Source organism: Takifugu flavidus, chromosome 9, assembly GCF_003711565.1.
Source record: "Takifugu flavidus isolate HTHZ2018 chromosome 9, ASM371156v2, whole genome shotgun sequence".
Lineage (NCBI taxonomy): Eukaryota > Metazoa > Chordata > Actinopteri > Tetraodontiformes > Tetraodontidae > Takifugu > Takifugu flavidus.
In genome coordinates, this window is record NC_079528.1 from 11,776,134 (window position 1) to 11,789,996 (window position 13,863).

Here is a 13,863-nt window from a genome sequence, read left to right on the forward strand (position 1 = left end):
TTCTAAACGTCAGGACAGACAGACAGACAGACGGACGAGTAAACATCTTCCACCTTGTCTCGGATGTTTGTTGTGTTGCGGCGCTTTTGTGTGTTTTTCATGGGAACTTTTGCGAGTGCGGCTTACATGATACTTCTCATATTTCAACCTGGGCACCCAGAATTGGATCTATCTGGATCTGAGGCATCGTTGTATGTAGATCACAAGAGCTGTTTGGATCAACAGTTCTTTGTTTTTTCCCCGCATTGTCCACTTCACCTCTACTAAACCTCAAAAGGTGTCTCCACACTTTCCAATGATTTCCCTTCGACTCAAATTCAATTTAATCCCAGCCATTTTGTTTTCTCGGTTCACAAAACTTGGTAAAAGTGGCAGCAAACTTTGAAAATAAAAGAATAAATTGGACCATAATGAGCGGAGAGGAGAGGGAAAAACCAGAGAAGTGCGTCTGTACTGGAGATAAGGGTTAACCAGCCTCTGCACACCTACACACATTCTAATGAAGCTTAGCGTGTTGCCTTCAACACGAATGCTAACACCTAGTGTTGGACCTCTGAGTCCAGCACTGCAATTAGCGGGAAAAGATGGAAGAGCTGCAGACTTTAAAACACAGACGCTGAGGCTCTCCCTCACAGCAGAGCCACATAAAGAAGCACACGTATGTGGCGTTCTGGCTCATATTGGTGTCACAGGCTCACTTTGGGGCGAAACCACTGTTGTTAATCAATAAATAAATAAATGTGTGTGCCCCAGCACAGGACATAAAGAGTCTTAAAATAAAGAATCTTGTACTGTGGCCAAAGACTCTTCTTGGACACCAGCACGGCAACAAAGATATTCCTCTCACACCCGTCAGGTTTTGCATGAAATCGTAACTTATTATTATGAAATTCCTTCCTCACCAGGAAATTGAACCGGTTAAGCAGATTTCAGGAGCCATTATTGGGTGAAGACTGGTTTTATAAAGCACCGCACATTTGTAATTCACACTCTTAACTGATCAAAGGGGTGGTGCCTGAGCTGCAGGTGAAGCCTGGCTGGTGATTCTTCTCATTTATTTTTTTATTTGACAGAGCTTAATTAAGCCATTTGGGTTTTTATGGGGCTGAGTTACTCAAACGCACCCTCCCAGAACTCATCCCCAGCAGCTCCACGCTTCATTACCGCCACTTAAACGATTCCAGCTGCTTTGTTTGACCGCGTTGGCGAACTTGACATCAAATGGCCGGTTACCGCGCCTTTCAATTCAACGCCGCGCCGCCGCCGTCGGAAACTTTTCCAGACGCGGCAACTTATCAGAAACGTCCATCCCAAACAAACTCCACGGACTCAAGGCAACGTGTCCAAAACACAAGGTGGTCCTTGAAGCTGCTGTCAGGCAGATGGAGGAGACGGTCCCTGAGAAATCACTTTAGCCTGACGTTACTCGCCGAACGCACAGAAAATTAAATATTTTGGCTGAGAGCGGCCGCATCAACAATAGCGACGCTGTAGCCGAGCGTGTGAGGAATGAATCATGACCGCCGCTTCTCTGTGGTCCAGAACAAGAGGGTGAAAAATGACTGCGTCCCCCGTCTCTCTCCTCAGTCCACATTTGTTTTGAAAGCAGCAGTTCCTCCATCACGTGCCGTCCTGGCAAAGAGCAGAAAAGAGGGCCGCAGCATCAGCCGGGCGCAGCCTGGGTTCACTGACACCAGCGGCGAGGTTGTCTGTTCACGACTTTAAACATTAGAAATAACGCCAGCGAGGCATCTTCCTCTACGTTCATCATTAATGTCGGGCGTGCGGATAATATACTGTCGAGACAAATTACTCCGTTAAACTACCGTCGCGTTGTGATGAATGCGACGTGTCCTGCCGTCGCAGCAGAATTTCACATAATTCAAGATTGCTAAGTTAAGTCTCCCCGATTGTCAAAACAGCTCAGGGGAGGGGTCAAGGGGCTAATCCCAGTTTAACTTAACGTACATATTTGCTCACGCTCAGGTGGCCCAGAGCGTGAGCAAGCTGCCGAAGCCACTCATCCATGTCGATGCATCCGCGGAGCACTCAGAGTTGGCCAGGATCAGGACTGTGTGTGTGTGTGTGTGTGCGTGTGTGTGTGTGTGTGGTGTGTGTGTGTGTGTGTGTGTGCAGTAGGTCACTTGGTAGCCATTCATCTGCATGTCTTCTAAATGTCAGCACAGCACAGTTTCACGTCACTTTAAAGGCGCTCACCCAAAAAACTAATCTACGATTGCAGGATTCCCTTTTTTCTTTATTTACTGCTTCAATTTGTTTACCACTGTTCCCTCCTCATCTTTTCTCTCCATCCATCCATCATCCATCCACCCACCCATCATCCATTCATCCACTCATCCATCCACCCATCATTCATTCATCCACCCATCATCCATCCATCCATCCACCCACCCATCCATCCATCCATCCATCCATCCATCCATCCATCCATCCATCCATCCATCCATCCATCCCCCATCATCCATCCATCCATCCATCCATCCATCCATCCACCCATCATTCATTCATCCAACCATCCATCCATCCATCCATCCACCCATCATCCATCCATCCATCCATCCATCCATCCATCCATCCATCATCCATCCATCCACCCATCCATCCATCCACCACCCATCCATCCATCCATCCATCCATCCATCATCCATCATCCATCCATCCATCCATCCACCCACCCATCATTCATTCATCCATTCATCCATCCATCCATCCATCCATCCATCCATCCATCCATCCATCCATCCACCCATCCATCCACCCATCCATCCATCCACCCATCATCCATCCATCCATCCATCCTCCACCCATCCATCCATCCATCCATCCATCCCTCTCTTCCTCCCTCTAACGCCCTTGGCCATCACTCTTCTCCCTATACACCCCTGCCTCGCCATTACCTCATCTAACTATCCCATCTTTCCTCTCACCCCCATTACCTTCTCCTCCACCCCTCCGTCATCCCTCCCTCGGTTGTCTCTCATCCCTCCATTACCCTCTTCATTCCCTGCATTGTCTCCCGCTCTCTCCCTCCCAGCTCCATTAGATATTCCCCTTACCCCCGCTTCCCTATATCTCCTCTCTCGCCCTCCCTGTCTCTTCCTCTCTGTCACCTGAGCTAGACAGTTCTGTCAGGAGCCGGCCTTATTTACCGCCTCTCTTTGCTCCTGTTTACATTATCGATCGGCTGGGTTGCTTTAGTTGCACCATACATCAACACCGACCCCTCGGCTCCTCCTCCCCACCACCGTGTCACAGCCGCTGTCTCACATTACCGTGAAACATGGAGGGGGTTTGAGGAGGGGGGGGGTGTCACTGGTAAAGCTGAAAGCATGTGAAGCCTGTTGGGATGTGTGAAGGATTTATGTGCCACGTATTAGGAAAAACGTGTGGGAAAAGTGTGCGAAGAGCAGCGTTGCAGTCAGGAAGTGGGTGCGTGTGTCTTCCCGGGAGGAGGAGGGGGGTGGGGGGTGCAGCATGTGTGCATGTGGATGGAGACACAATAATGGGCATTGAGAAGGTTTGAATATTTGATAAATGTGAGTGCCCTCACAGAAAGGCCTCAGCTACGGATGACTACGAGGCCCTTCTTCTCTTTAAACCCTTCAATGAACTCCCTTCCTGGCTCCCACTCAAACACAACATCGACTTTGGGAACTTGCCCCTCGTAATTAAACTGTATCCACAGCCGCGACACGTCTAACGCACCCACTTGAGCTCTCTGCTCTCCACCATATATCCCAGCCTGCTCCACCACCAGGACAGCTGGAGGCTCCAGCCAACAGCCACTCCAGCATTTTCCTGCTGTCTTGTGGTGTAATTGTTATTTACATTGATTTAATTTTGCCTCCTGAGAATTCCTTGTTTTGTTTTTTTCGCTCCATCCCTTTCAGGGTCATGGGGAGTTTGCTGGAGCCCATCCCAGCTGCATATGGGTGAAGGCAGGCTCCAGCCCTGGATGGGTCTCCAGCTCATCGCAGCGCCCTATGTGAGCAATTGAGGGTTCAGTACCTTGCTCAAGGGTACCACGGCAGTGCTGTGAAGGTGTCCTGGCACCTCCCCCTACCATCTGACCACCTTCCACGTGTTGTCCGGGTCTTCAACCGAGAACCCTCCATTTCTCAGCCCAGTCCTCAACAGACTGAGCTACCACCGCCCCCAATTACATACAATTATTAGACTAAATTACAGTATAAATCTATCACAACATCCTTGGCTACATTTACGGGCGGTACCTTTAATATTGCGTCCATGTTTCTTCAATAAAAGGCTGATGTTTTCCATTGTTTCTGCCAATAATACTGCTTTAATTTGAGGGTCTAATGGGAGGGGACGTCCTTCACTGGGATCTTTGTGATTTGGGGCTTAAAAATATCGCCGACTTCACTTGAGCACTCGCCGGAATGAGTGACGCCAACATTTCTGAGGTGAAAAGTGAGGCCGTCGGCATCTGACGGGTTTGACACCGGCTGAGTTTCAGTATTTGAGGGGGTGGGAATGCGAGTGGGCTTGTTTTGGTGGAAGCGTGAGCAATAACAGCTTGTTTTGCTTCCAGCGGAAGGGATAGAATATATAATTAGCCACAACATGTAACCTGGAATGTTCCGACAAGACGGTGATATACGGATGGGAAACCGGCTTCAATTAAAAATGGCTACGTGAAGCCCCTGCCATAAACCTGCAAAAAAGAGGGTCGGTACAAGAGCGTCAATAACTATATTACGGCTGACCTCTTCCAGCTGTTCCATGTGAAAGGCTCTCTGGGGGACTCTTCCAGCAGAGCTTTACAGGATGCTGGAGAATTAGATGGCGTCTATATGCCACTGAAAGGCCGGATGGCCGCTTGCTCTCAGTGTTTTTGTAATTACAGCAGTGTGATGGACTGGTGACCAGCCCGGGGAGAGTTCCTGACACTCCCCTGAGGACCAGAGGCTCCCGAACGCCCTGCCACTGATTAGAAATAAGCTATTAGTCAGATGTTGCCACATAATGGGTCTTTGCTTATGTGAGATTTTCTGCGTCTCTGCTGTTTAACACAGGTTTTCAACAGTGTTCATGCAAATAAATATCAAATTGTTTTCTGCGTTTGTGATTAATAATGGGGTTTGCGGACTAGCTTGCGCCTGTTGATTTTGGCACTTCGGAGCAACGGGCAGCTTTATTCTCTCCATTGAACAGAAAATTTCCCGTTTTGTCATCCTGCCAGCGGTGAAATATTTACAAATTATATAACTCGCGTGAACAGGAGTGAGAAATGCAGGTGGCATTTAAAAGTGCCCGCGCCCGCACGCAGGCGCTCAGTCTGAGCTGATGGCGGCCGTGACGTTGGTGTAACATTTCAGTGAGGTATTTTGCCCACAGTGGGTCTGAAAAGGTTGACCCTCCTTACAGAGGCCGATTGTTATACAGATGTGTTCTGATCTGTGCCCCGCAGCGCTTCTTTAAAGGGTCTAAAGAACAAACCTTCATCTTTTCAGGTAACTCAGAAGAACTCTTTCCAGAACACTATTCACACACAACAGTGCGCTGATATTTTAATAGCCATGTTTGTTACGACTAATTAAGAATTCAGAGTTCACTGTAATAAATTTTAGGGAGGGAGTGAATTTTTGTCACATCAGGCGGATCGAGGACAAAGTAAATGATAAAAAGAAATTCTAAATAACCCGGCTCTCTTTCTGTTTCCCTCTTTGTGCTCTTTAAGAATTTCTCCCCCCCTCCATTGTCATCACAGCGCCTCCCCTCCTTCTGCCTCCCCCCTGGCCTCTCGCCATTCTCACCTGAGAGGACACGAGTCGCTGCCTCTCCTTTTCATTCTCAGCAGCCCTCCGCTCATCCGTCCTCTGCCCTCCCCTTCTTTCCTCCCCCTGCCTCTCTTCTCACACTTCCATCTGTCCATCGCCTTTCTTTCTTTATCTACCTCTAAAAAAGCAGGAGGCAGATAAAAAAAAAAGCTGGTCCTTTGTGCACTTGGCCTCAGTTTGTGCTCAGCCAAGCGGACACAGCTCTTAAATCGGTGCTCCGGCTTTAACACAAAAGGAAATCTCAAGTCCTGTAAAAAGGCTGACCCGTATCCGTTTCCACCTTTCACAGAGCGGCAGTTATTTTAAACAGGATGACGGGGTCAGACGGAGAAACGGAACAAGACGCCAACGCTGAAAGGCGCAGGTATAATTCGTTTCATCAGTAAGCTGCACCAAAGGCAATCCTCACTGCTGATTCCCAGAGCTGCGCTCCACTGGACTTTATTTTACATTTCCTTCTTTGATGGGAAGGAATTAACACCTGCGCCGCCGCCGCCACCATCACAGCGCTCTTCAACATCAGCGGCAGCTATGATGAAGCTTTTTAACACTTAGGAAGCTGGCGCCGCTAACACCGAGGCAAGGAGAATCACGGCGGGGAAAAATAAATCTCCTAGCATCACAGTTGGCGCGCTACAGTCTTTAGCCCACAGCCTCGTCAAATCTCTTGGCACAGCTCAAGAAACCCGATGATGAAGAGAGGGAGAGGGTGAGACGAGAGTGAGATACCACGGGGGAGCAAATATAGAACTTTGGAAGAGTGGGAGGAAAAGGGGAAGATGAATATAGGTGGAGAGGTGGCAGAGAAGATGAGACGCCAGGGAGAAAACAAGGTGTTTAAGTTGTTGGTGGCAACAGTCAGAAGCAGCATATCTTCAAAGGAGGAAGAGAGGGAGCGACATGGCGACGGGGCGAAGCAGGAGGAGAGAGATAGAGATGGAGGTCTGGGAGGAGGGGAAGAGGGGGAGCCCGGGAGATCTGCAGCGAGGATTTTAATTAGCAGTAATTGGTCACTGAGGGAACAGAAACTGGGAGATGAGGAGGTGAAAGAGAAGGGAGGTGGAAGAGAGGGGATCATAACAGCCAGTTTTTGACAGAGTGATATCTCTCTTGCTTTGTACCCCTCTATTTCCTTCAGCACTTTTTGATCTCGGCCTTCTATTTCCATCCCACCCCCCCACCCTGCTCCTCTCACCATCGCCGAACTGTTTCCTTCGTCTCTCATTAGCTTCCTCCCTGAAATACACGCCGGTGCCAACGTACAGTACACGGCGCACAACCAAGCGTGCGTACGCGATGCCGAGCTGCAGGGCGTTAAAAGGTCCCGGTAAATGTACATATGTGGCGCGTGGAGAACGGGGCGCCGCCCACCTGCACGCAGCCCATGTGGCGGACCGAACTGGCAGGGCTGCCATCACACGTGCACCTGTGGTGCCAGATGATAGTGGCAGCTATGTGTTTCAGCTGTGGCACGTCTGTGTCCGCCTATTTACGAGCGCTTATCCATTTTTTAGATATCGTTTTGAATCCTGTGGTCAGCTGGTTGTTTGCTAAACGTGCTATTGGCCACTTTCCTGACCTTTCACCTGTGCTGTATCTTGCTGGGTGCCTCTATCTTCTTTGAAAAGTATCAAATAAATGAGCACAAACACAGATTGCTCCTCCTTCACTACAGAGCGGCAGCACACCTGGACCCAGACGCGGGCTCAGGTGGGTTTTCTAAATAGCGATTAGGGTCCAAATCCCGTCCACGCCGCCGATCCTCGCCGGTGCAGCAGTGTTGTTTCCAGTTGTTCTGCAGAGTGGCGGGAGCCGGCTGGGGAACAGACCAGCACTGTTCATCGGTACACAGGTGTGCTCTGCGGTGGGGAGTTGTCCAGACAACGCTCGCGCTCCCTTCTCTGACAACCGGGCAGAAGAAAGTCCCCGATTCGTGTTTGCGCATGCATCTCAAATTGGCGGGCAGCACATTCCTCGTGTGCAACACGGCCATTTCAAACGCTTCCCCTCTTAATTAAGTCCTCCTAATTACTGTGGCTCCAAATCTGCATGACTGCTGATTTAACTCCACGCTCTGGTTGATGTGAATTTGGGCAGGGACCAGCTTCTAATTTTCCAGCCGTCATCTGTCAGCATCCTCAAACTGCGCGCAACTCTTTCTAAAAGGAATTATCTTGGTGTTGCTAGGTTACAGTGCTGGGATGCTGCTGGCAAAATGGCTGCAGCATTATCAGTGGACGCTCCACAGAGGGCTGAGTGTTGCTCCGGACTATTTGGCAAGTTGTGAGGCAGCAGCTCCTGAACTCCTGCGATTGGGTTCCAGGTCCAGAGAATTTGATAACAAAATATTGATTTGACATGTGGCTTAACCTCTCTGCCCCGTCCTGCTGACCTTCCTTTTTCATGGAGGCACTTTACCTGCTCAGAGTGGCCCCCTCGGCTCTGTCAAAACCCTCTTTTCTTCCCTCTGTTGCTGCCCCCCCCACCTGCCAGGAGCTAATCAAGCCCTATTGTGAGCATTTAAGCACCGGAGCAGGCGCTTGTTGAATTCTTCCTGGAACTTAATATTTTCTCTGAGACCAGAGAGCATCTCCATAACCCATGCTGGGAAGGTGTGGGGGGGGGCAGAGGTGCTGCAAACACACACACCCACACAGTCACTCTGTGAGTCAAAGACAAAGTCAGTCGCACAGATCTCAAGCTGTCAGAGAGTTATAGGTAGCCTTAAGAGACTGTGTTGTGGCAGCCAACCCACTCTGTGTATACTAATATACAACTACAAAAATAGAAAATACAGCAGCATAAGGAGGGAGTGCATTAGCACAAGAACACCCCTCCACACACACACACACATCCACCCCCCACACCGGATCAAACACAAACACAGCTTTGTCAAAGTTTAACAAGCAACAAAGGAGAAGACAATTCGAGCACTTATTTTCTTTCTAATTCCCTCCTATTTTTAGATTCCCTCACATTTGACCTCTAAATTATGCTGCATTGTTTTCCTTTCCTTTTTTAACCACTCTTCCCTTATCTCTCTCTCTCTCTCTAATGCTGTAATGCTGCTGTGGATTCTGCCTGGAGCCAGCCTTTATCATCTCTTTTCTCTCATTTCACTGTTAACTTAAACTCCTCCTGGAAGTGTGAGCTGATAGCGCCGTGGCTTTATTACTCCTCTCTCTCTCTCTCTCTATCGCTGCATCCAGACATACTGTTTGGAAAATAAACTATTGGAAAGATGTGCTACATACATGCAAATCTGGAATTACGGCAACATTTTCCCTCCCTCCCCGGTGCCCCAGAATTCTGAGGTATTTCTTATCTCGATTGTCTCCAAGTGATCACGACTGCTGCTGCTGCAGTGCTGCACTTTCATACTGAGCTGAAACAAATTAATTGTTTAAATCCCGTCCCGATCTCCGGGACTTGATCCTCCGAGGGGGCTTGTAAGATAAGTCTAGAAATGATAAACATGAAAAGCCACTTTGCCGTTGCTATTTTATCCCCGGCTGTTTCCATTTTGTGTCTGCACTGACTGGGCGAGTTAACATCTCGGGTCTGTTTGTCTGGAACGAAGCTGCACTAAATGTTAACCTGCTCGCTCATGTCAGATCCTCTCAAACGCAGAAAGGAAACTTATTTGCCAGTTTATAGAATATTTTGCCGCCCCACACGCCTGCTGTGCACGTGGGAGGTCTCACAGTGATGGCTCGCCAAGCCAATTCCCCCCCCGACTCAAAGAAAACTGCCAGAGACACTAGAAAGACAACAGCAGACAGCCATCTAGCATGTGCGCTGCGTTCCGCATACTGAGGAGGAGAGAAGAAGGCCTGCAGCAGTCAAAGTCAGAGTGTGTGCTCAGCTTGCCTCACTCATCGCCGTGGCTGCCAAACATCATTAGAGTTTCGCGAAAACTCCAAGATTTGTTGGAAAATGTTATCATTTATCTTCCAACGCTTCCAAATTCACTTCCCGTTCACCCGTTAGCTCACATGAAACTCTTTTTCCTAGAGGAAAAGCCGGTGATGAGCCAGGCAGGGGTCCGCCACCGCAGACGGGCTCCAAAGAGCAAACTGCGCAAAAAGGCCCCCGAGACATTCCGGCGGGCATCAGCAGGGCAGCACAGACAGAGAAGCGTGGCTGGGATAGTGCACAGGTACGTCCGTGGTGAGTATCAGAGGTCCTCCAACCCCACTGGGACGTACAGCTGAAGTGTGGAGAACAACAGAGGCGCGGCCGCGAGGGACCTGGAGCCGCTGGCCGAGAAGCCTCTTCTGGCTGAACCACCGGAGACGGAGGTGGCCGAGGAGGAACAAAGGCAGGGCCGCCATAGATCCCAGCTGGCAGCAACATCAGAAAAAGAGAAGCATGAAAAGAGTGACTGAAGGAAAAACTTCAAGCCCAAAGTGGCCCCACTGGTCAAAAGCAGTGATACAGGGTTGTGAGCAGATTAAGGTGAAACAGCCGAGGTCCGAGTGCAGACTCCAACAGCTGAGATACTACAAAGAGCCACAGCCCACACACACACACACACACACACCAGGTCACAAAATTTACTCAAAGCAGACAAAGAACTGAAAGAACACGGCTGATAAGTCGCTCCCAACGATGTTTAAAAATGAAAAACAAGCTAAATCACCTGTTTCCAGGAATAAAGAAACTACTCAAAGGTTGCGTTACTGTTCGCAGGAGTTGTACGGCTCCTCCCAGAGGGCCCGAGTCATCCGCAAATATCTATTGTAAGTTACGACTCCGCTGGTGAACCCACATCAGCGCTCACCTCACGGTCTGGTGTCGCTTCCAGGATTTGTCTAGCGGTGAGATTCTGAAATAAAAACACTTAAAAACACTTTTGCTGTCACGCCGGCTCCTTGGTTTTCATCATATTAGACTCCCAGCCATGGGGAGTCACTTAATATCTGAAGGCTCTTTACTTCCTTTGAACAGGAAGGCTGAAGAGACTTTTTATGGACATTTACTGTTTGTGTTGAAATGAAAAATCGATCTCCTGGGGGGGAAAAATAATCGCGCGCACAAGGAAAAGATTTATTTGCTGATCTTTTTTGGATACGGGATACTTACATTTTGCCGGGAGGCCGTATCCACAGGTGATCTTGGCCTGGCCGGTCTCACAGCCCTGGAGAGAGGCACATTCCTTCACCAGCATCGGACCGGCGGCGCGGTGGATCGCCCCGTCCACTGCAGGGGGAAGGACAACAGCTTCAGACTCTCCTACGTGCACGTTTAACCTGCCGCGGGCGACGGGCGCACAATTCAGACTGAAAATGTGAAAAACGTCTGGCGTTCCAGGAGCTTTCACCCCCATATCCAGATTTATTTTCTTTATCCAAGTCGATACGTGAGTCCATTAAACAGGTTTTAGAGCTCCTGCCTTAGTTCATTTAAGTGTTTAACGCCCAATAAAGAACCCGGCTGACGTTGACTCCTCAGTCAATTACGTTTTATTGATTGAGAGTTTATAAATCAACATAATCTTCAGGAAAAAAATGATCTCCATTTGATCAGCGCTTCATTTACAGGCTGAGCCACGCAGGAGAGACCATTTAAGAGCCGCGCTGCTCGTATCCGCGCAGTTAAAATCTGTTCTCGCAGTGAAACACCTCAAAGGCTCAGCAGCATTCAGCAAACCCACATGTAAACCAGATCAACTGTAACCAGCCGTCCCAGGGGAACCCCCTTCCCCCTAGCCGACCCGTGTCAGGAATCCGTCGAAACGCCGTGGTCACAGAGATTCAGCGGCGTTCCAGTGCTGCCTCTGGAGGCGTTGAGCGGCCGCAGGCAGTGGTCAGATGTTTAAATATCCGCCATGACAGCGACAGAGCTGCTTTTCCTGCTTCCAAGACCTCCGACTCACACAACATCCACAGGTGGAGCCGATCCCACCCACAGCCAGGTGTTACCACGTGAGTGAATCCATCTCGGTCTGATGCCTCTTACGGCTCACGTGCGCATAAAATATCGCTGGCATGTTGATGAAAACATGCACTACTGTGCGGAGCAATATTTATGTGTTTGCTGTGAAGCCATTAACTTGGCTCTCACACACACACACACACACACAAACAGATAACACACACAGATAACATACACAGATAAACTCAACTTGGAATATGGGGAAAAGTGTGTGTGCATGTGTTTGGGGGGGGGTCGAGCTGCAGCTGTAAAACTAGTCTGCGGGGAGATAAAATAAGGGAGGAAGACAAAGGAATGGGACTGTAACATGAACCACGTCTCGTCATGCAGGACAGATACTTAAATATTCAGGGGTTTTTGTGAGGAAAGTGTCTTCAGGTTGAAAAAGGCTTCATTCCCAAACTTGGAGCTTCGGTAAAGTTTCCCTCATGGTCAAACCCCCCCTGGAAACTGGACGTTTTGCAATTTCCTGCATCCAATCGTGAATCGGAGTCATTCTGGACCTGAAAGTGGCTGCAGGAAGACGGGATATGGGCATTCACCTTAATTATTCTCAACATTGTGATACCAGAGGACGCTGTGGTTGCAGAAGAGAAAGAAAGATCCCCCCCGAGGCCAGTTTTCCTCCTTATTTCCACTTAATATTGCACGCTGGCTAACTCTATCCTCCTCTTGTGTTTAAGGTTGCCAGCTAATAACCACCCATGAAACGGTTCCTGCCCTCCGTGAGTCCCACCTCTTTGACAAAGCCAGCTGACCCTTTAACTCGGCTATATTCGCTTAAGACTTCTCGTGTTTGCTTTCCCTCAGACAGCCGTACCTTCCAACTCTGTGGGAGTCGGTGTAATAGCCCAGCGGGAGCGCCGCACGCCACTGAGTGGATTCAGACACGCTTCTGTCACTTCAGCAGTCGGAAAACGAGTGGGAATTCATGAGCGAATCAAAGATTTATCTCAAGTGAGACTGAACTTTCTTCTGTGCCGGCAGTGCACGGATCTATTAGTCATGGATGGCCTGTGAAGGAGAGAGGCGTTATTATCCGCAACCGTTGTGGAATGTGAGGCCGGCTCCGATGTTTCCGCGCTGTCTCGCACGCAAACATTGGACATTCGCATTTGGGTCTCAGATGGTGACTTACGATTGTCGGCCACACTGACTTCACGGCTCATGTGACGCGCAGACTGTTGATTATTCAGTCCATCACACATCGCAGCATCTCGGTAAATATAGACCGTGAAATTTGATACACTCATGCATGTTCCTCACAGAACCACCGTGACCTTTAGCAAACCACCACCTTTCTCTCCGACCCCCTTAACAAATGTGGTTTGTGGTAAAATGGATCAGCGACTATTTCCATGTATGAGGCAATTTCAGACCAGAAATGATGAGATGTAATTCTTTTTCTAGCTTCGAAATTAATTTAACATTAAATGCTGGCAAAAGTAATTTCGGACGGCCTTTTGTTGTCCGTGTTTGCTGCTAATTAGCAAATGTTAGCATGACAAATTAATGTCGACTGGCTGTTGTGGTTCACTCTTGAAATGCTCATTTTTATGCTATTGTTGAATTTAAGCCTTTGCTATTCCTGACGGAGCACAAAAATCTTTTTCTTTCATCTTTCCTAAAAATCGTTTCAATTATTTCGCCTTTATTAGCATGCAAAATAACGCATAACCATTTAGGAGATGAGACAGAGCGGCGAGTGCTGCTGGACCAAGAGAAAGAGGTTTGGAAAGAAAGCAAATGTGTTGGCTAACAGACAGAAGGGTGGAGCGAACGCAGGAGAGGAAACGAATACTAATCTAAGGTTTAAACGGAATGGATGTTTTTAAAAGCGTGTGACGCAGGAATGGTTCCAACTACATCAGATTTGTGGCCTTTTTTTTCTGGACCAGCCAGCTGAGATTAGCTATTATCATTTTCCCCTCCTAGGCTCTGCATTTTGATTGACTCACAGTTACAGCGGGAGCGAGAGAAGAGGGGAGGGCGGGGCAGAGCGACGGGGTGATAATTGGCGATATGCTAACCTGGCACGAAGCCTGCAACCTCAAACCAGGCGCTCCAATAAACACAGGAAAGACAGCATGCACATGCATATTCC

At 48.9% G+C, this 13,863-nt stretch overlaps 1 protein-coding gene across 5 annotated transcripts in view; it reads right to left on the reverse strand.

Moving 5' to 3' along the window:
- Positions 1-13,863, reverse strand: part of macrod1 (mono-ADP ribosylhydrolase 1) — a 76,437-nt gene that overhangs the window by 8,185 nt on the left and 54,389 nt on the right. For 4 of the 5 annotated variants that reach the window (XM_057044118.1, XM_057044116.1, XM_057044115.1 and 1 more), the window contains one exon: positions 10,908-11,024. The exons of the other annotated variant lie outside the window; for it this stretch is intronic. In XM_057044118.1, coding sequence (XP_056900098.1) covers positions 10,908-11,024 — 117 coding nt within the window. The remainder of the gene's footprint in view (positions 1-10,907; positions 11,025-13,863) is intronic. 5 annotated transcript variants of the gene reach the window in all.